Source organism: Tamandua tetradactyla, chromosome 15 (assembly GCF_023851605.1).
Source record: "Tamandua tetradactyla isolate mTamTet1 chromosome 15, mTamTet1.pri, whole genome shotgun sequence".
Classification (NCBI taxonomy): domain Eukaryota; kingdom Metazoa; phylum Chordata; class Mammalia; order Pilosa; family Myrmecophagidae; genus Tamandua; species Tamandua tetradactyla.
This window is the reverse complement of record NC_135341.1, coordinates 22,995,484-23,023,381: the sequence shown is the minus strand read 5'-3', so window position 1 is coordinate 23,023,381 and position 27,898 is coordinate 22,995,484. Positions and strand designations below refer to the sequence as shown.

The 27,898-nt window shown below is 39.0% G+C and overlaps 1 protein-coding gene and 1 long non-coding RNA gene across 6 annotated transcripts in view; one reads left to right on the top strand and one right to left on the bottom strand.

Annotated features, from left to right (window-relative positions):
• Positions 1–27,898, top strand: part of PTPRG (protein tyrosine phosphatase receptor type G) — a 730,904-nt gene that overhangs the window by 161,777 nt on the left and 541,229 nt on the right. For all 4 annotated transcript variants that reach the window (XM_077128810.1, XM_077128809.1, XM_077128808.1 and 1 more), the window contains exon 2: positions 16,139–16,243. In XM_077128810.1, the coding sequence (XP_076984925.1) occupies positions 16,139–16,243 (105 nt within the window). The remainder of the gene's footprint in view (positions 1–16,138; positions 16,244–27,898) is intronic.
• LOC143656981 (uncharacterized) lies at positions 9,725–19,780 on the bottom strand. 2 transcript variants are annotated; one of them, XR_013162674.1, is made up of 3 exons: positions 19,474–19,780; positions 18,930–19,035; positions 9,725–9,946 (listed from the first exon to the last, which is right to left on the bottom strand). It is a non-coding gene; the product is annotated as an uncharacterized LOC143656981 (long non-coding RNA). The 2 variants fall into 2 exon arrangements; XR_013162673.1 differs by having other exon boundaries at positions 18,930–18,983.

Here is a 27,898-nt window from a genome sequence, read left to right as displayed (position 1 = left end):
GTTGGGTTTGGGCGAAATCACAGTGCCTGTTAGTGGTGGTTCTCTTAACTTTGATGGAAACAAGATGGACTTTCATGCATTCCTCCATTTAAGGAGTTATACGATCTAACACAGACTCATTTTTGAAAGAGTCACCATGTATTAAAAAACAGCCTGTCGATTATTGGAACAGGGGAGGGAAATATACCCCAATTTTTACAATAATTATGGTTGTTTTTATTTTCTTGATTATGCTTTTTGTGTACACTGTTGTCTATTTAATGTACTCTGCTTATTAATGTACTTCGCCTTATGTGCTTCTCCAATGAATATTTGTTGCTTTTATAACCAGAAAAAGCAATAAGTGCTATTAAAAAAAATTTATGGTGGAAATGCCTACATGTGCGATAATATGGTTATTGATCAGTCGCTTGGCCTCAAAATTGCTGCCAGAAAAGTAACGGTTCATTATTTCATTTGCCCCAGGAAAATGAATGGTTCATCTCCTGTTGCTACTTAGATATGTTTACATTGGTTTTCCTTAGGTCTGCAGTGATTTCTTTGATGGGACGAGTTTGTGACCATCACGGGGCATGTAATTTGCCCTTCCCACTCCCGGGCAGATTGCCTGCCAGGGATACCGTCTGTTTTGGCAGAGCCAGAGGCACGTCCGGCTGTGCTGGAACCCGCCAACTGTTGCAGCCACCGCGCCTCAGCTGTTGTGCCTTTACACTAACTGTTATTAGCCGTGCAGACCTCTATGGTTCAAACCAGGCCACATCTGTTGTGAGTTCCATGACCTTCAAAACCCAGAGTACGGAGAAGTACAGAGCACACTTTATAACTTCAGGCTTTCTGCAAGCACGTTGTTCTAGTGTACTCGTTTTGGAAAAGACTTTTCATTTTCCTTGTCCTCCGTTAGCAGTGGCTTTAAATTGTGGCTGATTTGAGAAGCCAGTGTAGCCCTCAGTGCCGACCACCTGCATCTGAGCCCAAGGGTGACTTGTAAAAAAAAATCTTCCTGAGACTTCCAGTAGAATCATGGTCATTGAGGCGATTCTGCACCAGCTTTAAAATTTTTTTTATTTCTATTTATTTATTTTTGCACCAGCTTTTTAAAGCAGCAGTGTGGGCAGTTAGGACTGTGTGTGGGAAGGAGCCTCCTGTTCCCTTGGAGGGAGGCAGGTAAGGAGTTAGAAAGCTGGCTCCAAGAGGCATGGTCATGTGGGGAATTGGGTAGTCCCCAGATAACCCAGATGCCTGGAAAGATTGTGCTTGTCTGTCACACTGGGAGGAATGTGGGTGTGGAAGCTGGGGAGAGATTCTAAAGTCATGTCACCCGGAAAATGATCATGGGCATTGCAAGAAATGGCATCTCGGTTTCCAGGTCGAGCACATTGATTCGTTTAGTTACGACTTTTGGAAATAGTAGTGTCGAAAATGAAATTGCTCTTTTTTCTGTGTTTGCTGTCTGCCCTCTTAACCCAGCTCTGAAATATACATGATGGCTGATGGCTGAGCGCAGTGCTGGCGTACACAGTGTATTCTTCGGTGCCAAGGCATTGGGACTCCTGATGGTTTTATGAGCCCCTGTGATATTTCCATTGCTAACCCCCCAAATAGACCAGTGCACCAGAAGTCTCTGTAATAATCCTTTTCTTTTTCATGAGCAAACAGTCTCCTGAATACAGGAAGCAGGAAAGAAGTTGAGTTCCCCTAAGTTGTGGGAATCAGGGAGGTGGAGAGACGGAGAGAGGAAGGGTTTGATTAAAGCATTCGGGGTCACAGCTCCTGAGGGAGCACTGGTAGGAAGTGTACCCCAGAGGGGACAGCGGGCTGGCTTTCTCAGCGCCGGGCCGGCTCGTCCCAGGCATTTTAGATGGGGGTTTCTTTCCTTTTTTTGGCTTTTCGTAGTGTTGTCCAACAGAAAAATAATGTGAGCTGCATATGCACTTTTTTTTTGTATGGCGGGGTCACATTTCATTATTTTTCCATGTGAGCATCCCGTTATTACAGCACCATTTGTTGGCTTTTTGTTTTTTTAGGAAATGCATACACCAGGAATTGAACCTGGGTTTTCCACATGGCAGGTGAGAATTCTACCACTAAACTACCCTTGCACCCCTGCATATGTACCTTAAACTTTTCTAGTAGTAACACAAAAAAGCAAAAACAGATTTTAACTGTTATTATATAATGTTATGTATTATATAGCGTGATTATACAATATATCTTAGTAACATTTCATTAGTTTTAGCAATCCAAAATAACATTTTAACATGCAATGTATAAAAAGATTGCTGATAATTTTATATTTTTTCCTCAGATTAAGTATTTAAAAGCATATCCTTTTTCTTTTTCTTTTTTTTACACTTACAGCACATCTCAGTCTGGCTACTGTATTGGATGGTGCAGTTCTTATGGCTTCCTCTGACCCCCAGTTTTCACTTAAAATGTGAACATATGTCTATGCAGAGCATTCTCTTTTCCTGTTTTAGAGTAAGTGAATTGTTTTCTCAGCTGTTAGCTGGTGTTAGCATAATGTCTTCCTGTGTAGGCTGTAGTGTTAGAATTTTTGCAGGCTTTGTAATAATTTTCAGGAATTATCACTTTTATTATAGTATTTTTAGTGGAACTGGAGAGTTTTTACACTGTGAATTCTTCCAGTGCAAAATCTATTACAAGGACAATCAAAATTGGTAACACAGTGTTCCTGCACAGGGCTGGAGCATCTAAACACCTAGTGAAGTCCATTAGATTAATCAAGGTGAGCCTTAGTTCAAAGGTCACTTTGTATCAGTCCATGCAGGTTCTGTTTGTGTTTGGGTGGGTTTCTTTCCCTTTTAATGGAGCCTAAATATGCATCCTCTATTTTCCTGTGACAGGCCCCAGTCTTTATAAGGGAGCCCACGTTGAGCTTCTATTCACTTCATCTGTCTGTGTCGAGTGTCTGGGTTTGAATTCCTTTCTCTGCTCGGTAGTTAATGCAGTCTGGGTAAGGATTTAACCTTCTTTGCCTCAGTTGCCTGGTTTTAAAAATGGTAATAAAGAGAAGACTTAACCCTCAAACTTCTGGTGAGGATTAAATGAGATAATCCTGTTAGAAGAGCTCAGTGCGGTGACTTGACATGCTAAATGGCAGTGCAAGAGAAATTTAATGAGGAATTTTTTTTGACATGGAGATGGAAATTAAAAAAAAAAAAATTCTGTTATTTTTTCAGAAACATGTTTAAACGTGTTTTGTTTCTGCTACAGTATCTTATTTTATCCTGAGATTGAGCATCTTTTCACTTCGGGAAAATTAATTTTAATGAGAACTCTCTGATCAGAGCCACCCTCTCCCAGTGAGCAGTCTTAAATGCATTTTGCAAAGTTGGTTTTTCTTTTTCAAGCTTTTTGAAAATGTTGGCTCCTATATGAACCTCAGATAGCATGTATGATATGCCAAGACTCCTAAAATATGTTGTCTTTCTTTTCTCCCATTTTTTAGACTCCATTGTGTTAAATAATAAAAAACGGATTAACTGGGGCATGGACTACTAGCATGAAAAACAAACCTGAGGATTCCACTAGCTGCCAAATACCATTTATTTCTCTCATTTTTTTCACTTACTGATTATGCAGAGGTGATATTTAAGAACAAATTTGTTTAGTAAACCTTTGTAAGTAATATTTAAAGAACTCAATTTTTCAGAAGTCACTTAGGAGTTTGTTATTTGTAGTCCTATGGTTTTGGTACATGTTTCATACCAATTTGTTCCAGAGTATTTGCTGAAGATGCTCCATCTTTCTAATCTGCTGTCTAAAAATCAAGGACATTAGTTGTTTCGTTCAATTTTACCTGGTAGGGAAATACCCAAGGATAGAAAATTTCCTTTTAACGTCAGCGTATTTATTTTAAAAACAATAGAAACTGTTTTTTGATTCTGCTTCCCACTCCAAGTTTGATTTGAGTGTATTGCAGAATCATAAAAGGATTTTCATTCAGAGGTGAAAAGTCTCCCTGAAATTGATTTCATTCAGCTTCTTGTATACAAATTGATATTGAGAAGAAGAAAAGAAATATTGAACCAAAACTTTCATTTTGGGTTTGAGCTGTCTAAAGTCATAAAACCACTTTTCCGTTTGACATTTCTGATGGGTCCTGTAGTATAATTGGTTAAAGTTAAAGATTTTAGAAAAAGCACAACCGAAAAAGAAAACAAAAATAAACCCTCCTTATTTAATAGCTACAGTTGTATCATTAGAAAAGGACTTCTGGTTAAATAGTCTTTTTTTTACCCCCCAAAAATGGGGAATTTTAAAAATCTAGTAATTATTCTAAGAAACTGCTTTTAGAGATAGTTATAACAGGCTTAGAGATAATTGCCTCAGAGATTTTGATGTTATCTGGTGAAAACTTTTATGTGATCAGAATTTTTTAATTAAATATTTTTATTTAAGCTTTAATAGCTCTTTTAAATCATTTTGTTGAGACTGAATAACTAGGTTGTGTTATTTCAAGTTAATAACTCCTCTTCAAGAGAAGCAGAATGCAAGATACTTCTTCTGATGATTTCTTTCTGCAGTTGAAGAGAACAAAGCAAGCCTAACTCTTGCTTGGAAAGAAGGCAAATCTAACACCTAATAAAAATGGAAATATAAAAATGAACTTGTAGCCCTGGGATATTCTGACCAGCAACATTAAAGCGGTTGCCTGGGCAATACTAACCCAATTCCTTGGATTATTATTTTTTTTTCTTTTCAATGCCAGGGACATGTCTACATTGATTGAATTATGCAAAGCCCATGAGAGGGCTGTTTCTCAGTGTTGCAGGAAGGGGGAAATGATACCACTGACTTAGAAAACGATAGAGGGGAGATTGTTAATTTATCTCCATATCGGCCACAGAAGATGTTTGTCTGTGATTACATGTTCATGGCTGTAGACAATTTTGAACAGTTGCAAAAGACAAAAATCTTTATCATTGTTGCATGATTACTGTAGATTTAATTATCTTTTAGGTCATTTGCTCACATGTACTTGTAGAAGAGAGAGGTTTCTTTTTCTTTAAGATTTGTTTTGGGAGGCAGAGAGAAGCAAGGCTAGGTTTAAGTTCATTCTCAAGTCCATGTTTAAATGATGATGAAATTGTTAATTAAGCAAAAGGCACTAACCTATCTTTTCTTAATAGAGTGTTGTGCACTTCTACAAAATCAAACAGGCAGGTTGCTTTTTTCTTGTATGATCTTTAGGGTATAGTTCTATGCATTTAAAGCGAAAAAAATATTGAGAATAATGAATATCTTGCTTTTTTCCCTCATTTTGTTTGTAAACCGTTAACAACTGGTTTGACTTTCTGGTATCTTTTTAATTGGCATATCTAAATAAACCAATTCTTGGCAAAACTAGTACAAATGGTAATTCAGGTGAAAAGGGGCCAAGGTGAAGATGGTAGAAAATCATAGCAAAATAAAACTAAAAATGGGTTGAGTTGGATGTAAATATTAGGCTAATATTTTTTGCTCTCCAAAAACTGGCCTCCAATGGAACTCTTAATAAATGATACAGCTTGACTCATCTTGGGCCCAGCATGGTGCGTTTTTCTGCTCTTACCTGCCTATCTCCAATCTTTTTCCTGCACAGTAGAGTCATCTTTTAAAAACAAACAAAATTGATAAAAATATTTGAAATTATGTTACAGTAATGGTTATACAACTCTGTGAATAAACTAAAAAATTATATCTTAATATAGCTGTTTTCAGAAAAAGCATATATCAGAACACATTAACAAGCCCTTCAGTGCTTCCCAAAGCTCCTTACAAAGCCCTTTAAAGCCCTGCATGATCCTGGATGTCCGTCCCAGTCACCTTTGACTCTCCCACCAGTTCACCAAGCCTCAGCCATGGTGGTCTCAAGCCAAACCCTTTCCTGCCTCAGCTTCCCTCATGCACGGTGTTCCTTGCTTGAACTCTTTCTGCTAATGTCCTCAACTAAAATGGTATCTCCTTCCCGGGTTACTCTTTCTCGGTGTACTTGATGTCTCTGTGGTTGTGTCATGTTTGTTTCATTTAAACTGTGTATAACTTTTATTCATTCATTCATTCAGTCAGTCATTCATTGTCTCCCCCCTCATTCCTCAGTTTAGAGGAAGCTATAAGAGAGCAGGTGTACATTGTGGAATGCCTTGGTGTATTAGGTTCTCATCAGGAGATACCATGAATACTTGCCTGGATCTTATTGAACTCCCTAGAATTTTATTTATGGCCAAAAGAAACTATGTAAGCAGATGGCAAGAGTAGACCATAGTAGAGACTTTGCTAACCAGAGCACACAACTCTGGGGCAAATAGAGACCACTGAGTGGCTGACCAGGAGGTAGGGCAGACAGGTCATAAGTTTCAGGATTTACTAGAACCTGAAATCCTGTCTACCCTGAAGGTGACGTGATCTCTTGCCAAGGTCGGAGTACCACATGAGACTAGAAACTCATACTATTTGATTCCCAAACCCAGGGCCTAGGGCCGTGTGTACAATGTTTGCTGCCATCGACCATGAGTAGGGATTTTCTTTAGTGGGTATATTTTCCTCCATGAAGCTCACTTACCTCTGAACTCTGGAAAAATGAATCATCTGTTCACTTCAGGCACATTTTGCTAGAGCTATTGGATGTGCTGTGGTTCTGAAATGGGCACAGTCACATTCAATTAAGGCTGGTGTTGTCACTTCTTTTAGTTCTATTAAACAGTAACAGCTATATAATACTTCATTTGGTATTTCTTATGACTATATGTATGTAAACGACTGAACTACATCAAAAGCCTGAGTTATACAATTTTTTCTTTCTCAGGAATAAAAATTTTTTTGACAGTCTTGATTCCAAATTTTCCTTTTTTTTTTTTTCACATGGGTGGGCAGGCACCGGAAATTGAACCCGGGTCTCCAGCATGGCAGGTGAGAACTCTGTCACTGAGCCACCATTGCTTGCCCTTGATTCCCAATTTTAAACAAAAGAAAATGTGAATGAAGAGGATTTATTTAATCAACATACCACTTTCTTATTTGCTTTCTTAACTCAAATTGTAACTTAGTGCTTATTTCTGCCTGGAATATTGGTGATACTCTATTTTATGTGTAATAAATAATGTTTGGAATCGTGTAAATTATGTTAGAAAAATTACTCTAATTTTTCTGCCAATACTGTCAGAACATGATTTTATTTTAAACCATTGCCGGTAGCGATGGGAAGAACTGCTTAGGCCACTTCCTTCCTTTGATATTGTTACATTGTCAGTTTTCTGAGGCCATGTAGAAACTACTATTCACTTCTGATGTTTATTCACCTTTGAGAAGGCGCACCAGCTATTAGCTCAGGGAGTTTATGATTCCTAAAATCCAATATTGTGAACAGTAGCTGTAGTGTAGTATCAGTTGTCCAGGTTTTACTGTAACATCTAGACTGAGGGCTACATTACATGTTCTTGGGCAAGTTACATTTTCTGAATAATTGTACCCAAGCCGTAGGACTGTTGGAAGAATTGGGTGAGCCACCCCTGTTGGTGGTACTTATTATTATCTGGATCACAGATAGCAATCGATGCACTCAGGAATTGATTATTGGGCTAGGCCTTGGGTGGACATGGCCGCAGGGACTAGGTGGAAATGTAAACCATTAAATGGGAATGGTTGGGGACTGTGACTCTTCTGCAAAGAACTACTTACTATTTCACCTAGTGCATTGTGGCCATTTGGGAACAAGTTTCAGATCTTCCATTTTTTAAAAAAAAGACAGATATTAGGATTATCTCCTGGGTTTTCACATGTTGCAAATAAACACAACATACACGTAAACAGCGGGCGAGACAGGACGTGTGGATGGAGGACTGTGTTTGGCATGGCGGCCACCAGTGTGTGATCTCTGGGCTGTGTTCATCAGTTTTCTCTGTCATCAAGGATTCAGAGTGAAACCACATCTGTAAAATTGGAAACATGGATTTGGGGCATTTGGTATTATTACAACATTACCACATGATTGAGTCTCTTTTTCCTGGTAACGTTATAGAATCAAGGTGCGTGCTTCTTTGGTAACCAAATAGTTTTAGGATGGACTGGAAGAGTTGGTTGATTTATTTGTTTTGTGTTATAAAATATGCGAAGTTGGGGGACCATTTATTTTTCAGGAGGGTACCTCTGACAAAGAGGGAACATAATTGATTAGATGCTGTTTAAAGGTTTAATAATTAAATATCATTTTTCAATGATTAAAGGTCATTTGATTAAATGATCTAATTAAATCACTTTTTCATTAAAAGCAGAAATATTGAACATTTTTCACATGTTCGTCAAAACTGTTTAATGAGTCCATTATAAAAAGAAATTTTCTAGGTATTCCTCTTCTCAGATCAGACCTGTTGGGGGAAGCGTGTATTTTTATTTTTGAAGTTTTTAAACTGTGGCAGAATTAATAGTGGAGGGATGGCTGTAACTTTTCATTGCTTTTAGTCCTGTCTGATTTTAAAAAGTGGATTCTGCTTTTCAAAATTGGTGTTATTTTAGAGTAAAATAATGAAGAAAAGTTAAGTATTTTGCTTCTCTTCTTAACAACTCATTTTTATAAGACTATTTTTCTGTGTGTTTTTGTTGCTTTTACTCCCACCTAGGATTTTACATTGCCGTGTGATTCTTCTTTCCCTTGAATTGAGTTTTAGTGATCTATTTTCCTAAAAGGAAAAAAACCCAAAAAAACAAACATGGCTCTATATTAAGTCTTTTTATCACTTTAGATGATGAAATTATTTTTTGTGTGTATAATTGGGACAATAAGTGCATTTGAAGATGATAAAATAGGTAATCTACTGTAATATTATCTATTGTTTTTGAGAATAGCTACCTCTCACAAACAACTAGAGAGACCATTTATAATACAGTCGTTACAAAGGAGCATACTTTTTGATTCTCCTTTTTGGGACAATCACCAAGTACATTTTGCTACAATTAATTGAAATGCATGCACAAAGGAAATGAGAGGCCGATGGGAATATTTAATTACTTTAAGTATAATTTGATAGTTTTGCCCATTGTAGGCCCCAAAAAGATAAAGATTTATTCATTTTAGACTATTGTGTGGGATTTAATGTTCTTAAATGCTCTTTAAAATTTAGAGAAAATTATGGTGGATGGAGATTTAGCCATCCTTGAGGGTTCTTTAATTTGTTTGTTGTCGGAGCAGTTATAATAGATATAAACAGCTTGCTTACTGCTTGTCTGCCATTGTGGAAATCTGTGTTCTGGATTTGAAAATGTGAGAGCCTATTGCTTAGATTTAGAGGGCTTATTTTTATCAGGAACCCTGGCAGAGAGCTTGGACTCCTTAGATGAAATGCTTCCATCCGTCATCCTCAGTAACTTCCATTTTGGCACTGGGGAATGAGGATTTCTTTGTTCTGATATTTTCAATTTTGGACGTTCGCTTATCTGTTTTCCCAGTGTTCTAGGTCCTTTGGAATGATCTTGAATTGGATATATATTTTGGTGGAAATACTCTCCAGTGTCATTACACCGTATTGCGTTGAGAACAAGATACGGAAACCATATTGTAGATGGGACTTGGGGATGTTCTCCTGCTAAACCTACCTCTGTGCAACCTTGCCATGCAACTATTTTTCACTTCTAGAAAGTGTTTTCTGATCATGTGTCTCCCTTCCTTGGTGTGTACCTTAAACTCTATTCATTTCCAGATACACACACGAATTTGTAAATGGACCAACTTTGTTTTTAACACAGGGAGACATTAATTGTACTTTGTAATTTCAGTTAATACATATGGAATTTTGGAAGAAAAATAGGAATATGCAATGGTGTTTATTTTTATCTTTGCAGACGCTGACCCTTTCTTCTCTCAAACAGCAAGGCCTAAGAAGACATCTGTTTAGAATGTTATTTGAAGTAGGGTTTAGGAGCTGATCTCTTTCTCTGAAACTTGTTCACCCTGTGAATTAACACAGAAAGGTTAAAGCACTTGAAAGTCTTCCTTTCCCCCCCACTCCCCACCCCCTTCATCTCCCCAGGTCAAAATTTCTGTGAAACATTTGAGAGTGCAGATCATACAGAATGCTCCAAAAATACAGTGAAAGCAGATGGTATATACATCTGCTTTTATATTCCCAGAATAAAAACATTTATTGTTAAAAACTATGTCCATTGGCTTTAGGAAATTAAATCGTGCATAGGAGATAATTTCATTGCTATCTTCGGTGGTAGGTTAACTCTTAGGACGTTTTTATATGAAAGGATTGGGACTTTGGGTCTGGAAACATTTTGATCTTTTTCGCTTCAGGCTAGAAATGAGGTAGGCTCAACAGAAGTCCTAAAAAGCTGTAAGAGTTTATGGAAACTCCCTGATGGAAATACCTGTCACTCATTTAGCCTTCTGCCTAGCAACAATTTGTCTTAAGATTTCTCCTGTTGAGAGAGACATAAGCATCATTGGCTAGTTAATGCTATTGATTTTGAAATCTCTACTTTCATCTTGTCAAAACTGAGAGATGCAACTTTTCCTGAATGATGTGAGTAAGCTGGATTTCTGCTTTCTAAACCAATTTCATCATGACAGCTGGGCCCTTGAAGACTGTCCAAGTTTGATATTGTTCATCCCTGTGTTTGTTAACCCAGCAGTTGTGTATGTGTTTGTGTGAATAGTGGTTAAAATTATACTGAAAATGACCTCGTTGAGGCAGAATATACATCAATGTACAGTATAGACCACTCGGCTTCTCTTATGTCATTTGCAGTTATCTCACTATGACCCCAATTCCTTGAGCATTGAAACAGGACCGGAAGTCCTATGCTTTCTGCTGATAAATGGCTTCAACTCCACAAACGATGGTGGGCTTGGTGCCCCAGAACTTGGTGGGAGATATGTTTGCATAAAACCTACATCTCCTGCTTGTAATTCACACCATAACCATAAGCAGATTTGGATTTACACGTATTTGTCTCTTCTGAAGATTGAAACTACATATTTTCGTAAGCATGCTTCATTTTTAATTGTGTAATGAAGTTGCTGACATAAGCAAGTATGCAATTTCATATTAAGGTAAGGATCCGTAAAGGCATTCATTTGCATAATTTAATTTTCTGCACAGAAGATATTGAAAATCAATAGCATGATTCATAGCCATACTGCATCGTTGCCATGCCACCATTGGTTGGCTTTTTGAGCTCAGTAGAGTACAAAGAGTTTTAAAATTGATTGAAATTGGGGTGCTGACTCTGTATCTTTATTCAGGGATCATAGATTTTTTTTTCTATTTGCACCTCTCCATTCCTTGCCAAAAAATACTGTTACTCAATGTACTCTATATATTTTTTACCACTATTCACATAACAATTCTTAAATTTTTTAGAAAACTTATTATATGATTAAAATGCATTTGAGGAGGATATTGAAATTTTTATTAATAAAACCAATCAACATACAATATGAACTTTTTTTTCTATCACATAGTTGTATATTCATCATCATGATCATTTGTATCAATTCAGAAAAAGAAATAAAGAGAAAACAAAAAAATTGATACATACCATCCTCCTTACCTCTCCCTTTCATTGATCACTAGCATTTCAATCACTAAATTTATTTTAACATTTGTTCCCCCTATTTATTTATTTTTAATCCATATGTTTTACTCATCTGTCCATAAGGTAGATAAAAGGAGAATTAGACACAAGGTTTTCGCAGTCACACAGTCACATTGCAAAAGCTGTATCATTATACAGTCATCTTCAAGAAACATGGCTACTGGAACACAGCTCTACATTTTCAGGCAGTTCCCTCCAGCCTCTCTGTTACGCCTTAACTAAAAAGGAGATATCTATTGAATGCGTAAGAATAACCTCTGGGCCTTGGCGTGTCATGATCATATAGTGGTCAGTACCCTGCGTTGTGAAATTATGTTTTGTTTTCAGTTATGCAAGTGCCAGTAATATATGGTACTTGCATGGAGTACTTTATTTGCTTTTTAAAAAAATCTAGTGCCAAGGCTAAAAAGTCCCTTTGTTATTCTGTCCATTTCTGAGTTGCCTTCCTCGAGTTTGTTCCGATGTGCTGAGAATCATTCCCTCTAGCATCATGTTTTTAGGTGTTTGCCATTCTGGTGGGTGGGCAGTGGCTCACAGAGAGTCATTAGGGTGTAATATGCTGTAATATAATGTGATATAATATAGTGTGTAAACACATAGGCATATGCACAGACAGACACACACAAACACAGGTGGATACATGCACTCTTAGCCACTCCCCATCACTAACCTGGCCTGCAAACATTTTCAGCCTTGCTGTTGTGTGAGCTTTATTCATTCATTCACTCACTGCTTCTGGAACTCATACTATGGTCCACGCGCCACTGTGGGTGGCAGCTTTACAGCAATCGAGGGACATACGTGTTCCTCATCCCCAGATGCATACAGCCCTCTGTGTGCTATCCGGCATGCCATTCAGAAGCATGTCTCCTGAACTTGCTTCAGTCCTGACCCCCACTGTGCATCTTTGGAGAGTGTGAACGAGGCAAGTTTATTCCACCTTCCTTGGGGTTGCCCTGCCCCCTCTGTTACCTCGTTCTACAGCTTCCACACCTCTTATTTGTACCCAAGGGCACCACATTTCAACAGGCAGTTTGGCTGCTTAGCACAGATCCCTTATTCTACAGAATAATGTATCTGGATGGCTGGGAAGCTCTCCGCCCTTTGGGATATACACTCCATTACTTTGCAGTGACTGGGTAGGACCTTACAATGTTTATCTCTCTTGGCTCTCAAATTGACTGTACCTGCGTGGTTGCTTTTTTTGTGGGTATGTGTATTGCTTTTTTTTTGCATGGGCAGTAGGTACAGGGAATCGAACCCGGGTCTCTGGTATGGCAGGCAAGAACTCTGCCACTGAGCCACCATGGCCCACCCTAGATTGCTTTTTAAGCAATAGTTTTGCAGGTGTGGGATCTCCAAAACCAATGGCCCATATCCAATCTAGTTAAAATCTGTTGGAATTAGGTTCTACTCTGAATATGTGGAAATGTCCACACTTAACCTGCTGAAACTCTGAACTCCCTTGCTTAAGGTTGAGTACTCCTGGCAGCCTGTGTCCCCCCTGCAGCAGCTGATGATCTCAAAGTTCCTGGGAAATTAAAAGCACCTCCCTTTTAGGGAAAAATTGGGATGGTAATCAGTATGGCAATTGAAGAAGTGCCTTCCAAATAAAGTAAGGGAGGGGCGTTTTTGGAAAGGTAATAGGAATTACTACCTTTGAAGAAAATCTCCTTCTTTTCCTTTATACCCATTTCATTTGTTTTAGGCTAGAATTCCATCCTGGCTCTTTTTGGGTTGTTAGTCTAGATTCTGAAATAGTAGCCACTTTGGTATTCAGTTCTGCTCTGCCAGCTCTTTATCAATGTTAAGTGTCATGTTAAAGGCTATGAGGGCAAGAGTTGGGAATGTCAGAGTTGAATGGGACCTTAGGTTTAGCTCACCATGTAGATTTGTGGTTGCTATTTCCAGCTTCAAAATAGCATCACCTAGGAAGCTTTAAAAAACCAACTCATATCTAGGTATCAAATCAAACTCCCTAGGGTTGGGGTCTAGGTCATAGGTTTTAAAAAGAGAGAGAGAAACAGCCTAAGATTGAGAGTCAGACCTCTAATTCAACAATGATATTTTGTAGTTGGAGAAATTGATGACCAGGAATTGTAGTGATTTGTTTAAAAATTGCCCCTGGTGATGTTCGGGAATCTTTTGCATGTAAGGGATCCTGAAGTGATCGCAAACTGCCTTAGCAGGTAATTGGTTCATGTAACTACAAAGCTTCAGAAAGGGCTGGCTTTAAATTGGCTTTATCCAGGCTTAAATTTTGTCAACGGAGTTGATTGATCGAGTTTGCTTCTTCTAGCTTGGTTCATTTTTCAGCTCTTCTCCTGACCTGCTGCTCGATTCTCATCCATCCTCTTGAGGCTTCTGGGCTCATGTCAGTACTCCCTCAGGAAGAGAGAAGATCTCTGATTGGTCACTGTCCCCAGCCCATTCCTGGACACATCGCTGGGGTCCAGGGAATGGTTTACAGTGACTGACAGGCCCACACCTGGAGTTGATAGGGCTGGGGAGGTGGGAGGTGACCATCTAGTTCATGACAACATGGCGACATGGAGTGGGGTGTGATTATTACATAAAGGGAGATGGTCCTATGCAATAAATTTCCACTGTGTTATCATTTGTAAAAACAGGCATTAAAAAAACACACTATGGCCAGTGCCAAGGTTAGGTGCTCTGGCCCCAAGAGCTTGTGCTGTCTTTCTGCCAGTCACATGAGCTTGATATTTTTAGCTCCATTTTACAGACAAGGAAACTGAAGCTCAACTGCCTACCCCAGCGGAAGTCATGTTTATGACAGCCACCTTCAAGACATACTTTACTCAATGTCTTGATATAAAGAAGGATTATCTGGGAATAATTATTTCAAGTAAACTGGATCCAAGAAGCACAGTAAACAGATATATTAAGAAGTTTTCTATATGCAAAGAAAACAAGCCTACCAGTAAATTATTCAGTGTGATTTAATGGAAGGAAAAGATAGAGTATGTAGTTGGGAAATTTTATTTTGGTCCCTAGTTTAGGCTGGTCAACTGCCTGGGACTCTGAATTGCTCATCTGCAAAACTGTGGCATGGATTAGATGGTACCTGATACATCATCCTACTATAAAAATGGTCAGTAGCTTAGATTTTAACTTGGTCATTGAGGACCAATTAGCAGACATAAATGACACCAGGTTATTTGTTTAAACGTGTTTAAATTTTGCAAGATTCACGTGGTTCCTTAACGGGTCCATCTCTATGGACTGTCTTTGTTTAAAGCATTACTTCTCTTAAACCCAGCCTTTGCAACTGAAGTGTAAGCATGAAGTACTTTACATGCTCCCCGAGTTTTCCTCGACTGGCACATTGTCAACAAGGATGAGACCGTCGTGGTGACATTAATATTATTATTCGATTGACTAATTTGGAATAGAGAATGTGAAGTTTGTTGTATTGTGTTTCCTTGATGCCATGATAATCTCAAATTGAATATGCAGTTCCCCCAACCATTTTCTTTGCTTTTCAAAAGAATACTTGATTTTGTTTGGGTGCATTTAAATATTAACATAGTCAGGTGGGGTGTATTGTTTGAAGTGTAATTTCATTTCATTTTGGATTCTGGGCACCTGTGATACTTGTCTTCATACAGGTTAGTGCATTCAGGTGTGGGCTCACAACAAAAGAAATTTGCATCCATGAAGTAAGCCGGGAGGAAAGGGCTTTTGAACACTATAGCAGACAGATGGGAGCTCTGAATAATGGGGTGGAATATTTTTGCTTTTGCTTGGTTGATTGGATTCATTTTGAGCTTTCAAAAGCACAGCCTTAAGTTTCTTTCCTGAGCCCCGATGGTGATGGAGGGGCTCTTATTTCATAGCATGAGGTACAATGGGCAACTCTTAGTGGCCTGAAGGATGTGGAGGGCTGGAAAGCTTCACGAGGAGTTTCCTCTGTTTCTGTGTGTCCAGTGTCTGGAGTGGCACAGGACCTGACTTTGATGCAGGGGTGCTCATGTTCCATTCTCTGATCTGCTGCACGCTAGCTGTGTGACCTGGGACCAGTTCCTGTGTGTCTCTGAGGCTCAGTTCCTTTGTAAAGGAGGTGGAGTGCCCTCTCCCTCCCTGAAGACCAAATGTGGCCAGAGGGCCTATGCACATAGGACAAACGCTATACTTAATAACTGGCACCAAACCTCAGGTGTGCGTGACAAATTGTGTAACCTTGGAGCGACGAAAGTCTCTTAATCTCTTGAAGCTTCGGTTTGCTCATCTACAGAATGGGCCTGGTATCCACTGCGTGTGGTGTCTTGCAAATCAGATCAGATAAATGTATAGAGTGCTTAGTACACCAAGCTTCTGGGAGAATAGGGCTCATTCTTTAGCTGTTATTGATATTAATGGTAATTATGGTTATGGCTCTGGTTTCTATGGAAGTCATTTTTCCATAAAATAAGGTGATAATATTCCATCATCATCAAGGTCTGTGTAGGTGCGAAGTCACTCAGCCTGTGCTCATTTGACCCCCTGCCTGTGTCTCAGTATGTGTCTCCTTCTCTTCCAGCGTTGACCGAAGGCTACGTCGGGGCCCTGCACGAGAACAGACAAGGCAGCTCAGTGCAGATTCGCAGGCGCAAGGCTTCTGGAGACCCGTACTGGGCCTACTCCGGTAAGTTGAGCTGTTCTGCCGGCTCACAATCACACAGGCCAGTTAACAGCCCATTAAATTCACCTTAAAGTATACTTTTAATCACTTTCATGCCTGAGTTCTGTTTGTTCAGACCTTTTGTAGTTCACTGAAAGTGGAAATATTCAAGTATGTTTTTCCTTAAGGTTATAAGTACCTTAATTTATCATTCCCACCTGTTTTTTCAACCTGGTATTTTTTTCCGCTCAATTTGCGTTTATTCCTGAACTTTACTTGCTAATGAGTTATTGTACCGAACTTGTAATTTTCTGAAAGACACAGCTTTTTCTTTTCTGTCTTTTCAGTGGCTGAGATTTTAGAGAGCAAAAAATATTAAGTCTAGGTTTGTGCTGCTTAATGCTCTATTATGCTCTGATCCAAGAAATTCAACTTTATTTTCAAATCAAATCTTGTTTGCTGTCTATATTTCAGTCCTCTACTCTACAGGGTTCTGCAGTTCTTTTCATTTTTAATTTTACTTTTAGTTTTCTAGCCAGTGAAGTGAGAGAGCATTGTGATTGCTTTGTTAAATATTACATTGGAAATATTTTTGGTACATTTTGAGGACCACAAATATGAAGACATACAAGAATGAACGGTCCTTTCTGGATCATTTGTCTTACAACACCAAAAACATGATAGATGGATTGTTGCTATTTGTAGAGGAACTTTTGATGCTCAAATATATATGGAGAATGCACTACAGCTAATTAAAGAGGAATGCTTGTGGAAGATAAACTGCTTAGAAAATTACTTTGACACTGCATAATGCAAATTCTTTGTTTGAAATGGCTTGGGGGCATGGAATATTGGGCTTCATAAATCTCTGTATTATGAGATGTTGTCCCATATAGAACTGAAAGGTATCATTCATAATGATGGTCTCGTTTTAAATCCTAAATTTCCAACCGCAAATCCTGTTAAATTTATGTCAGTATAAAATGTATAAGACTGATCTTTAATTATACCTTAAGTATTAGATTTTTGCATCCTTTTGTCTATTGATTAATCTCCTGCCCCTTTAGGGAGCATAGCCTATCTGTTTTGTTTGCAAGGAACAGATAGTGATTCTAAAGTCTTCCATCACACCCAGTTCCTTCTGATTAGAATTATCTTATTAGAGCCTTTTTGTCACCATTTCTGAGAAACGGAGGAAATTGGGAGATGAAAGGCAAAATTACATATATATATAGCGTCTTGCCAAGAAACCCAAAGAAAATTTATCATTTTGTCCTCTGCAGCTCTGATATCAGTTAGGAAGAGGCATAAAGTGCCCTGTTATTTACAGTTCATCAATTTAGAATAATAATGCTGTTAGTCAGGAAATTGGAAGTTATATCCCATCAGCATCTCCAATTATAAGTGGCAGTGAAAGAATGAAAGGCCTAAAACTTTTCCCATTCCTCGGTTAAAAATGTATCTAAGTGGGTTCAGCCTTTGGGGTGGAGCAATTGTTGATGTCATTAGCCCTGGAGAATTTAAGGGGGCTCTATTTTATATCTCTGGGGTGCAGAAAGGTCTGTAAAGGTCCAGATAGTAAATATCTCAGGCTCTGCAGGCCATCTGGTGTCTGTCACAACTAGTGAACACTGCCATGGTGGCAGGAAATCAGCCATTGGCAATATGGGGAAACTGGCTGTGCTCCAATAAAACTTGATGAACACTGAAATTTAGATTTCATAGAATTTTCATGTGTCATGAAATACTGTTCTTCAACTAGTTAACAATACAAAAACCATTCTTACTTCACAGGCTGTACAAAACCAGGTGGCCCATTGGATACGGGCCATGGGCTACAGTTTCTTGACATGTGTTCTAAGTTGCACCTTTTCTGGAACCTGTATAGACAGGCATGTGAGGAATTCCCCCGAAGGATATGGACTGGTTTAGAAGAACCAGTGAAAACACTTGGTTGACTTAGCGAAGAAGATAAAAGTAAAAGAAGGAGCAAGGAATGAGACAGGTGTCAGTTGTTAGTTTGTTGACCTCATGCTTAAAAGAGTTCTTCCTGACACTTCCTCGGCAACACTGGTTTCTTCGTGCCAAAGCTGTGCACTGTTGGTTCTCATGCCAAGAAAAGCTGAGGTCCATCAGAGATTCTCCTGAGCATTTGGCAAATAGACATAATAGAAAGGGCAGGAAGATGTAAGAGCTGTTCCCATTATTTCTGGAACTTAGACCAGAGAATTAAAATGACAGCAGACCAGAGGCGGGGCTATTAGCTACAGGTATACACTGATAGGAATAAATGTTGCTTGAAGAGTGGGAATGCCAAAAGATAAGCTTGTTCTTTGCTGGTAGAAACATTTTTGAAGGTAGCAAATGTGAAGCAGGCCATTTATGAAAGTTTGGTTTCATGGTCCAGATTTTAATTTCATGCCTGGAGTTGGATGGACTTGTCTTAGTTCCTCCTAAGATAGTGCCAGTGTGAGAGCATGGATATTGAAATCATGTAGATAAACCTTGGTTCAAATTCAAGTTTTGCCACTAAACGTCTTTATGATATTGATTTAGTTAATTTAATTTAATTGCTCTGAGCAGCAGTTTCCCCATCTGTGAACTAGCATAATTAATAGCACTTACCTCCTAAGGTTATAGATTACAGATGATGTATGTGAAAAGTTTAACATAGTTAGTCCCTAGCATAAAATAAGTACCTATTATTTACCTGCTGCTGCTTTTGACACGGTATCACTCTTGCTGCTTCTGCTGGCGTTCCGAACTGTCGTTATAGGAATTCTCATTAGGTAGCCATGATTATTGGTGAGTGATTACTAGGTAACACCGAGAGTTAAACGGGGTAGGTCCCAACATTCCCAATTTGTAAAGGCTCCCCATTTGGGATTTAGGAGAGACAGTTAAGCTATCTGTTGTCAAGTGTAGGAGTTGGCAAACATAGCCCACTGTCTGTTTTCTCCCCCTACAACTTATTTGTTTTTTTTTGCATGGGCAGGCACCAGGCATTGAACCCAGGTCTCCGGCACAACAGGCATGAACTCTGCCACTGAGCCGCTGTTGCCCGCCCACCACTTGTATTTTAAGTAAAGTTTTGTAGGAACACAGCGACGTCCATTCCTTTACTTATTGGCTGTGATTGCTTTTGTGCTCCAGCTGCACAGCTGAACAGTTCAGACAGAGACAGTGTGGCTGAAAATCTTAAACTTTTTGCTCCCTGGCCCCTTTACAGGAAAAGTTTGCTGACCCCTTCTCACCTTGCTGTAGCCTGGGTGTTTGAGCAGACGTTAGACTGACTCACATACAGAACTGCTCAGAGAATTGGAAGATGTCCCCTTTTTCATCTTGTAGTTCCTTGAGCCGGGATAGCCTCAGCAAGTCTTCTGGTTAATGTTAATAGTGATTCTGGTTTTGGAAAGGACTTGGAAGGAGCAAGGATGAGTGGGTGGATCCTGCTGAAGGAGATGGAATGGGTGTTGTCTGTTCTAGGGGTCCTTTGGTTGCCATGTCCTTTCCTGAGCACTCTTTGATATTAGTGGTAGTGGTTATTCCAGTGGCATTCCAGCCAGGTCACAAAGAAGAATTCCATGACTTTTCAACCTGTGGATAGCTTGTATTTAGGAGACTGTCAAGACAGTAAGTAGTCCAGTAATTTTCGTGTAAGATGTCACTTCCCACATAACACTTTTTGCTAGCCAAGTTATCGCAGTTTTCCTACATTTGAATATAATTTGCATGTCACATTGGATAGTGCAGACAACCTATTTATATCTGAAATGGTAAAAAAAAAAACTTAAGTACGCTTATCAGAGGATGCATTGCGAACATCTACAACTTTAGCATAGAGGAGTATTTATTGAAGAACCTGGAAATAAGTGTTTTAGACCTGTGTTGGCCTCCTGGAAGGTTGGTTGTTTCCCTTTCTTAATTTTGTCCACTTTTAAAGGGGAGTCAAAATATCTTAATTCAATGTGAAAACATCATCCATGAAAGGTATCAAATGGAACACAGATATGAGTTATTATTGTTAACTGTTAATAATAACAATAATTCTAATGCAAAGATTGCTTTCCTATCAGAGAATTTTTTTTCCTCTAACAAAATAGAAGGGGAAACAAGGAAAGACCTCTATGTCTTTTATAGAGAATTATATTGGAACAAAATGTAATAGTTTAAGGGTATGTCACTGGAAATATTAAAACAAACTCCTTTTCTGTTAGTCTTACCTAGAGTAAGATATAGATATTTTTCTGTATTATTTGATGTGATGACAGCTCACAAATTTTGGCATTTTCCCAGAACTACTGTTGTTATTACATGAAAGTAACGTATACTAGGCAGGTCATCATTGCTGGAAGAAAAAATGAGAAACAAATCTGTAGCAAGTTCAAGGGGGAAATCTGAGCCATGTCTATGAAACTATTTCTCCCCTCCCAATTTGACTTCAGAGCAAAACAGTTTGTGGTTTTTGCCCCCTCCCCTTTATACTTATCCTGTTTTGTTTTCCGCATTTTTAATAATCTCTGTATCATCTTCCTTCTGTGTAGAAGAGATTTAGTGAATCAGTAGAAGAGGACAGTTCTTATAATTTGAAGTTTCCAACATTGAAACATGCAATGACTAAAATTTACCTGCAAAAGTGTCTGGCACTTTTGGGCCAGAAAGTCCTTTCTAACTTTCCTGGGGTTTTACTACTGTGCAGTGGAGATAAAAGGACATACCTTGCAGGATGGTTTTGAGGATTATAGGAATTGCATGTGAGCCTCTGGTATAATTCTTGGCCTCTACCCAGGAATAGAGCAGATATTACCTATTGGCTCTTAATTATAGGTTACCCCACTACACTATTCATATAAACACTTGTGTTATAGCATACATGCCTGTTGGTATGTGTGTTATCTCCCCAACTAAATGTAGAATCCTTGGGGACAAGGTTTATAGCTTATAATTCCTTGTTTCTCCTGCAGTGTGCCAGAATATCTCATTTTGTATATATTTGGAGCATATTACCGGAGTTGGTGAATGGATGGATGAATAAATGATTTTATACCAGAGTCTGTGTTGGAAACTCCCTGAGGAGGTTCTGCTGTGAAATCCAGATAAATTGGTGGTTGATTTACAAAAGGTTGCACCCTGGGTCCCTTTTAAATAATGAACTTCCTTGGTGATCTTAAGGTATAATTAAATTCCTAAAATTCCATTTCCATGCCTGTTTTTAAGAATGTCTGTGCAAGGTAACACAAAATGTAGAAAGCACTGTAGAGCCTCAAGGTTTAGCATTAACATTGTTGTTTTTGGCCCCCTCTGCTAATGCGACCCGCAAGAGCTCTTCAGGGAACCATTTCCCCAGATACTTTGCCTTCCCAGTACAGACCTGGTCTGGTGAAAACACACTGTGGAGAGATGTCAGCCTTGAGAGTCATCTTCTCGAGTCCCAGCTTAAAGATCATTTCTGCTTTTGAATCTTAGCCTCACCCTTTCCTCAGTCTTCCATTTTTGTAGAGTAGAATGAGTTTCTGTCTTCTGGACATTTCCATATTAATCCATGTACAGGTTTTAAGTAGAATTCATTTATGCATTCCTTCAGCTCACTAATTAAGTGCTTACTGTGTACCAGGTGCTGTGCTAAAATGGGAGGAGCCCAAGAAACTCTTGATAGAGATGCTATTGCCAGAGTTGATTCTTTCAAGATGGGTAGGTATTTGTCAGGATTGCAGTGGCCTTGAGGCATGAAATGATCTGGTAGTGACTGGGGACCTGGAAGCAGCTCAGTCAGACTAGAGCATGAAGTGAGATGGAAAATGGTAAGGCAATAATCCCGAGCATTAGAGTTGGACTGTGGAGGGAGGACCTTACAGTCCTCTACTAATGACTTGGAACTTCTTTCTTGATGTAATGGGGAGTCATTAAAGGGTTTCAGGATGGAAATGGACCACAGTTGCTTTTATGTTTGCATTAAAACTACTGGTTGTGGGATATGGATTGATTGATTAGGGGAAGAAGGCAGGATGAAAAATGAAGGGGCTGTGTCATTGAGAATTTGTTAAATTCAAGGAAAGAACCCATGGGGCTTTATTACCATTTGTTTATGGAAGAGAAAGCAAAATGAATTGTCCAGTAGGATCCCCTGAAGGATTGAAGATGGTGTCGCATTTAATTTAAAATGAGTAAATGAGGAGTGGTAGGTTGGTTGTAAAAATAAAGAATTTGGACTTGACCCTATTTAGATGTGGAGCAGAATTTTATCCATATTCCCGTCACCCTTTAAACTTTATACTCTATTTGTCTCTAATTAATGTTTGTATTTCCCTGTTCCTAAATGTTTTGGAATAGGAAGGTCTCAAAGTAGGGAGCAAACAAACTGTTTCTTCTATCGGTTCTCTTTTTCTTTTACACTTGATCTACATGTGGCCACATGCTAATCAAGGGTTTGTTTAAAAGAGAAAAATGTATTGCCACATGCTTAAGGTACCTTGGGCATTTTTCAATACTTGGCTGAGTTTGGGTTTTTTCACTCCACTGTTTGAAGGAAATTTTTCTTGCGCTCAGCATTGTTTTCATATATGTGTCTTTTGTATGTTAATTCCAATCCTTGCAGCCTGAGTTCTAAAGTTTCTTGGCATTTCTTCAGTAGGAGTGGCTTCACAAGTGTTTGCAACATTAATGTATGGTACAGGAGGGGACGAATACATTCCTTTGGGTCTCTATGACCCTTGAAAAAGCTTATTCGGAAGAGGAAATACTGTTTCAATACTGTTTAAACATCCACAAAAATGAAGTAGGCTTGAACATTTGTAAAATGGGGAAAGTTTGCAAAGTTATGTGGGTAATATGGTCCTATTAATGTGTGGACATGAGAAGTTTGGAGAACATACACAGAAGTTGATTGTGACTGTCATTAAGAAATGAGGGATATTGTAGTCTTCACATGAATGTTTCTATGATAACATCTTACTGAAGTATGTCTGGGATATATTCTAATACTAATATATCTATAGTTATTTGTAAATAGCTTTTAAATTTTAGAATAGTTTTAGATATACAGAAAAGTTGCAAAAATAATACAGAGTACCCTTATAGCCGCACCCAGGTTCCCCTATTACTCACATTATTAGCATCTTATCTGAGTAGGAACACTTGTCAACATTAAGAAAATGAGACCGATGCATTAATATTAGAGAAATTCCACACTTTATTCACATTTGCTTAGGCTTCCCTTAATGTCCATCTGTTCAGTGATCCCAACAAGGACACAGTTGCATTGATTTCTCATATCTCCTTGGCTCCTCTAGACTGTGACGGTTTCTCAGACTTTCCTTGTTGTTGATACCTTTGACAGTTTCGAGGAGCACTGGTCAGATATTTTATAGAATGCCCGTCAATTTTGGTTTGTTGATGTTTTTATCCTGGCTGGGGTTTATGTGTTTGGGGGAGAGGAAGACCAAAAAGATACCTGGCATTTCCATCACATCACAGGGTACCTGCTATCCTCATGATCGAGGCATTAACATGACTCACCTGGCTCAAGAGTTCTCCACTGTACTCTTTCTCCACACTATACTCTTTGGAAGGAAGTCGTTATGCTGCGGTCCCCCCAGCCCGCCCCTCCCCCCAGCACACACACACACACACACACACACACACACACACACACATTTGAGAAGTGGAGTGATATGCTGTAACTTCTTAAGGGCAGAAGTAGCTACATAAATTATTTGGGGTTCTTCTGCATGGTGGGGGGATTTGAATCTTCTCCCTCATTCATTTATTTATTCATTCCTACCACTGTGAACTTGTGGATATTTACTTTGTACTCTGGGTTATAATCCAAAGCAACTATTTCTTTTATTGTTCAGATGGTTCCCACTTTGGTCATTGGAGCTCTTTAAGTTGCTTCCTGGGTCCCTTTAACACCTTGTAAACCCTTCAAAATGTTGCTGCTTCTACAGAGCCTTCTGTGATGTCTCCAGGCTGAATCAATTGACCAGTTCCCTCTTCCAACCCCATTTAAGTTCTACAGTTATTTACCTGTCCAAATGCTTCAGTGGATTATAAGTTCTTGGAGGACAGGGATCGAATGCTACCTTAATACCCTCTTTGGGGACTTTGCAGAAGTCTAACGTTTTAATTACTTAGTAACTTTATCTGTTGAGGCAGTTTTCATTGTAAGGATATTCTGGGGAGAGAAAGCAAAGCAAAAAAAAAAAAAAAAGAAAGAAAAAGAAACCTTAAAGGAAAAACAGGTAGGAAACCAAAAGCCTTGCTGTCTCTCTGATTGGCTGTATCTGAAATTTTTAGGTGAAACATTTTCACTGGGATTTCAAATTTTATAAAATGCTGATATGAGCCATGCAGAAATTAATGAACTGATATTGACTTAGTTTGAAAATGAACATTGAGATTTGTTGAGCAAAGCAGGAAATATTGGCCCAGGCAGCGATAAGGTCAATACTTACTTTGACATACAGAAATTTGTATGTTCATTCATCTGTAAACTTAGTGGGAATTCACAAGGCATACAGAGAGTTACATATAAGTATGTATTTTTTTGTATCTGTGATGGAACAAAGTCAAACATTCTTTTTCTTGGTAATAAACTTGAAAGAATGTTTTTCTCTGCTGCTTTGAAACTAGCTTCTTGAGCAGGTGGGGTGGGGGTAGATGATTAGTTTAAAGATTCAAAGGAAAACCTGCACCTGGCCCCATACATGCCTAGTAATTGGAAAGCAGTGATTTGCATGTGCTGTATGATTTGCTTAAAGGCTATTGCTGGCCTTGTTTTGTAACCTAACAAAATGTACTCTTTTATTGTATGTCTGATTTAGTTCATAAAACACAGCCTATGATGCTATATAGCACAGGAAAATTCCATCGTTCCCTCCGGATATTCTTCAGTTACGTTATATAGAGTTTTCTTTGGAAACGAGAGAATATCAGGCCAAGAAACACTTTATTGGCATCTCCATAGTTGAGATTATTAAGTCAAGTTGCCCTTCTGTCTTTTATCCTGTTATCTGTTCTCTTGGTGGGCTGACCTTGACAGTAATATGAAAGTAAGGAAGAGTTAAACTTAAACTGGACTGTGAACTCTTAGTTTTGGCAATACATAGCCGGAACAAGTGTCTAACAGGCACATAAAGATGGAATTTTCTCTACTTAAGTACAGGAATGAACTCAGACCACAGGTTACGTGTAATCTTGTACCCAAGGAAAATTCTTCTATCTCCAATACCCCCTTGAGTGTTCTTTGGTCCGACCTGAGTGTCAGGGGGGTCTTCAGTGGTCTGCTGACTGGTCCTGGAATGGTCCTGCCTCTGCCTCTGGGCTGGTGATGTCCCAGGGCCCTGTCACCTCTCAACAGCGTTGGGCATCATGTACCTTCCTCTTCTTACTGTTAATATGTATCTGTTCTGCATTTCCTTATGTGGAGCCCCATTTTCTGTTATGTAACTAAGAAATAGGTGGTTTATGCATAGTGCAGAACCTTGGCCTTATTTTTCAACTGATGAAAGATTATTATAATTACCCTATTAATTATTAACCATCATTTACACTAGAGGTCACTGTTTGTGGTGGTGTTTTTTTGTTGTTTGTTTTTTTAAATTTTTATTCTTGTAACGTATTTACCTCTGCCTTACTCGGAAATGCTCTGAAATTCGGGAATGCGCACTTTTCATTATCACTAGAGTATATGATAATATTTTCCCTAAGCATAATACTGAACATGAATTTGTCGTATGGAAAATGAAGCTACTGTGACACAAGCACACAAGGTTCACATAATAAATTCATTGATGCTAACTGGTCTTTAACATATCTCTATCCATCGCTAATAATCTCTTTTGAACCAAGGTCTTACCTTAGAACATTCAGCTGGGAGAGGATCTTCTTAGAATTTGTTGTTTTCATTAGTTCGTGGTAACCACTGTGTCTGGTAAGCCATGCTAGTTTTCCATTTCAATGTACTGAATATCAAAGGATAGTTGAGATTTTTTTAAAAAGTGAGGCAGTTCAAAGAACCATTTTAACTAAGCAAATAGTACATTTGGCATTCCAATATGGCAAAATAAGTCTTCCCACCTAAGAGATATTACCACTGTCTTGGAAGAACTGAAAAGCCTTTTGTTATATGTCATGCAATCAGACTATACTTACTTTGATTTGGATTTGACAAATCACAAACATTGAAGAGTGTTTTTGTTGAATCGGCTTGAAACACGAGTAACAATTTTAGTGTCCTAATTTAATAAAGAATGGCTGATTTTAAGTGCTGGTCCTGGTACAGCCACACAGATTACTATAATCTTAAAATATATTGCCCGAGCCTCCTGAATACTCCCTCCGTCGCTGCCTGGGCCCCGCTTCTTCTGTTTTGGGAGCTCCTCAGGGTCCGTCAATGGTCCTCTGCTCCCATCCTCCAGCATCTTTTGTGATTGCTCTTACCTCTGCCTTTAAATGTCATTCCTGCTCATTACAAAGGATGAAATGTCAGAGAATGAAATGGGCGGTGGCTGTGTTTTAGGACATGTATTATACTCTGTGGCCCATGTCTTGAATTAAGTTGACCTTTTGATCTTCCCTGGGCTTGCCAAAGGCACTTGATCCAGATTTCCTCTTTATGTGGATCACCTTCTCCCAGTTTAAATGCCATTCCCTGGGAGAAAATAAGCACCTTCTCGAAGCTGCGTGAAGTTTTCCTGCCCTCAGAGCTACCATTTAGTAGCTCTGCCCCAATTATTGTTGGCCTCCTTTCGTCCCGGATATTTTTCCTCTGTCCCACCCTTTTCCCTAGTTCCAAGTGTTAAAACAGTGTTCTCACTTTTGGCAGGGTGTCCATGCCATTAGTACACTCGGTATTGATTGGTTGTTGAAAAATCTTAGGCAGAAAATGAGTTATGAACATCTCCCAGGCTGTTTGACTAGTATCTGCAAGGTGAGAGTCACAGTTTTTGTGGTTTCTGCTTCTGGTGCTCACTGTGATAATGGGAGGTATTTTCTCCCCCCTGTTGTTAAAGTACATAGTCCACACTTTCCTCTTAGAGAGTGATTTTGACACTTTTTGAAGGTCCTGTGGCTTTTACATTCGTATACTACCTCCTCATGAGCTATCTTATAACGTCCTTTCATGTAAAGATAGCCCTTGCTTTCACCATCCACTAGGGCGTGAAAAGGAAGTTTCAACACCCACCCCAGTTGGACGTCATACCTACTGTGCTACAAAGAACTAGTCAAAATCTGCTTTCCTTTGTCACATGAGCATATCATGGTTGGCAATAATACCAGGACTTTTCTCCCAGATACCCACAGAAGTCATTTCCAGGAGCATATTTAAATATAAAGATTTGCTGTTGTATCAGTGACCATGTTTTTGCCTGGTGGGAAACTGTCGGACTTTCCTGGCTTAATAATAAGGGACATATATTATTTTACATAGCAAGTCTAGAGATAGGGCAGCTCTAGGTAGCATCTTTGTACTCTGCCCTCCTTAGCATGTACTCCATATTCATACTTTGCCTTCCTTAGTGGGTAGACTTGGTCCGTAAAAGCATCTTCCAGGTGCTTTTACTATGGCTGCTAGGGTTCCAGATATCAAATGTGAGTTGTAACGCTGTGTTAGTTAGATTCAGTTGTCAACTTGGCCAGGTGAGCATACCTAGTTCTGTTGCCATGGACACAAGCCAA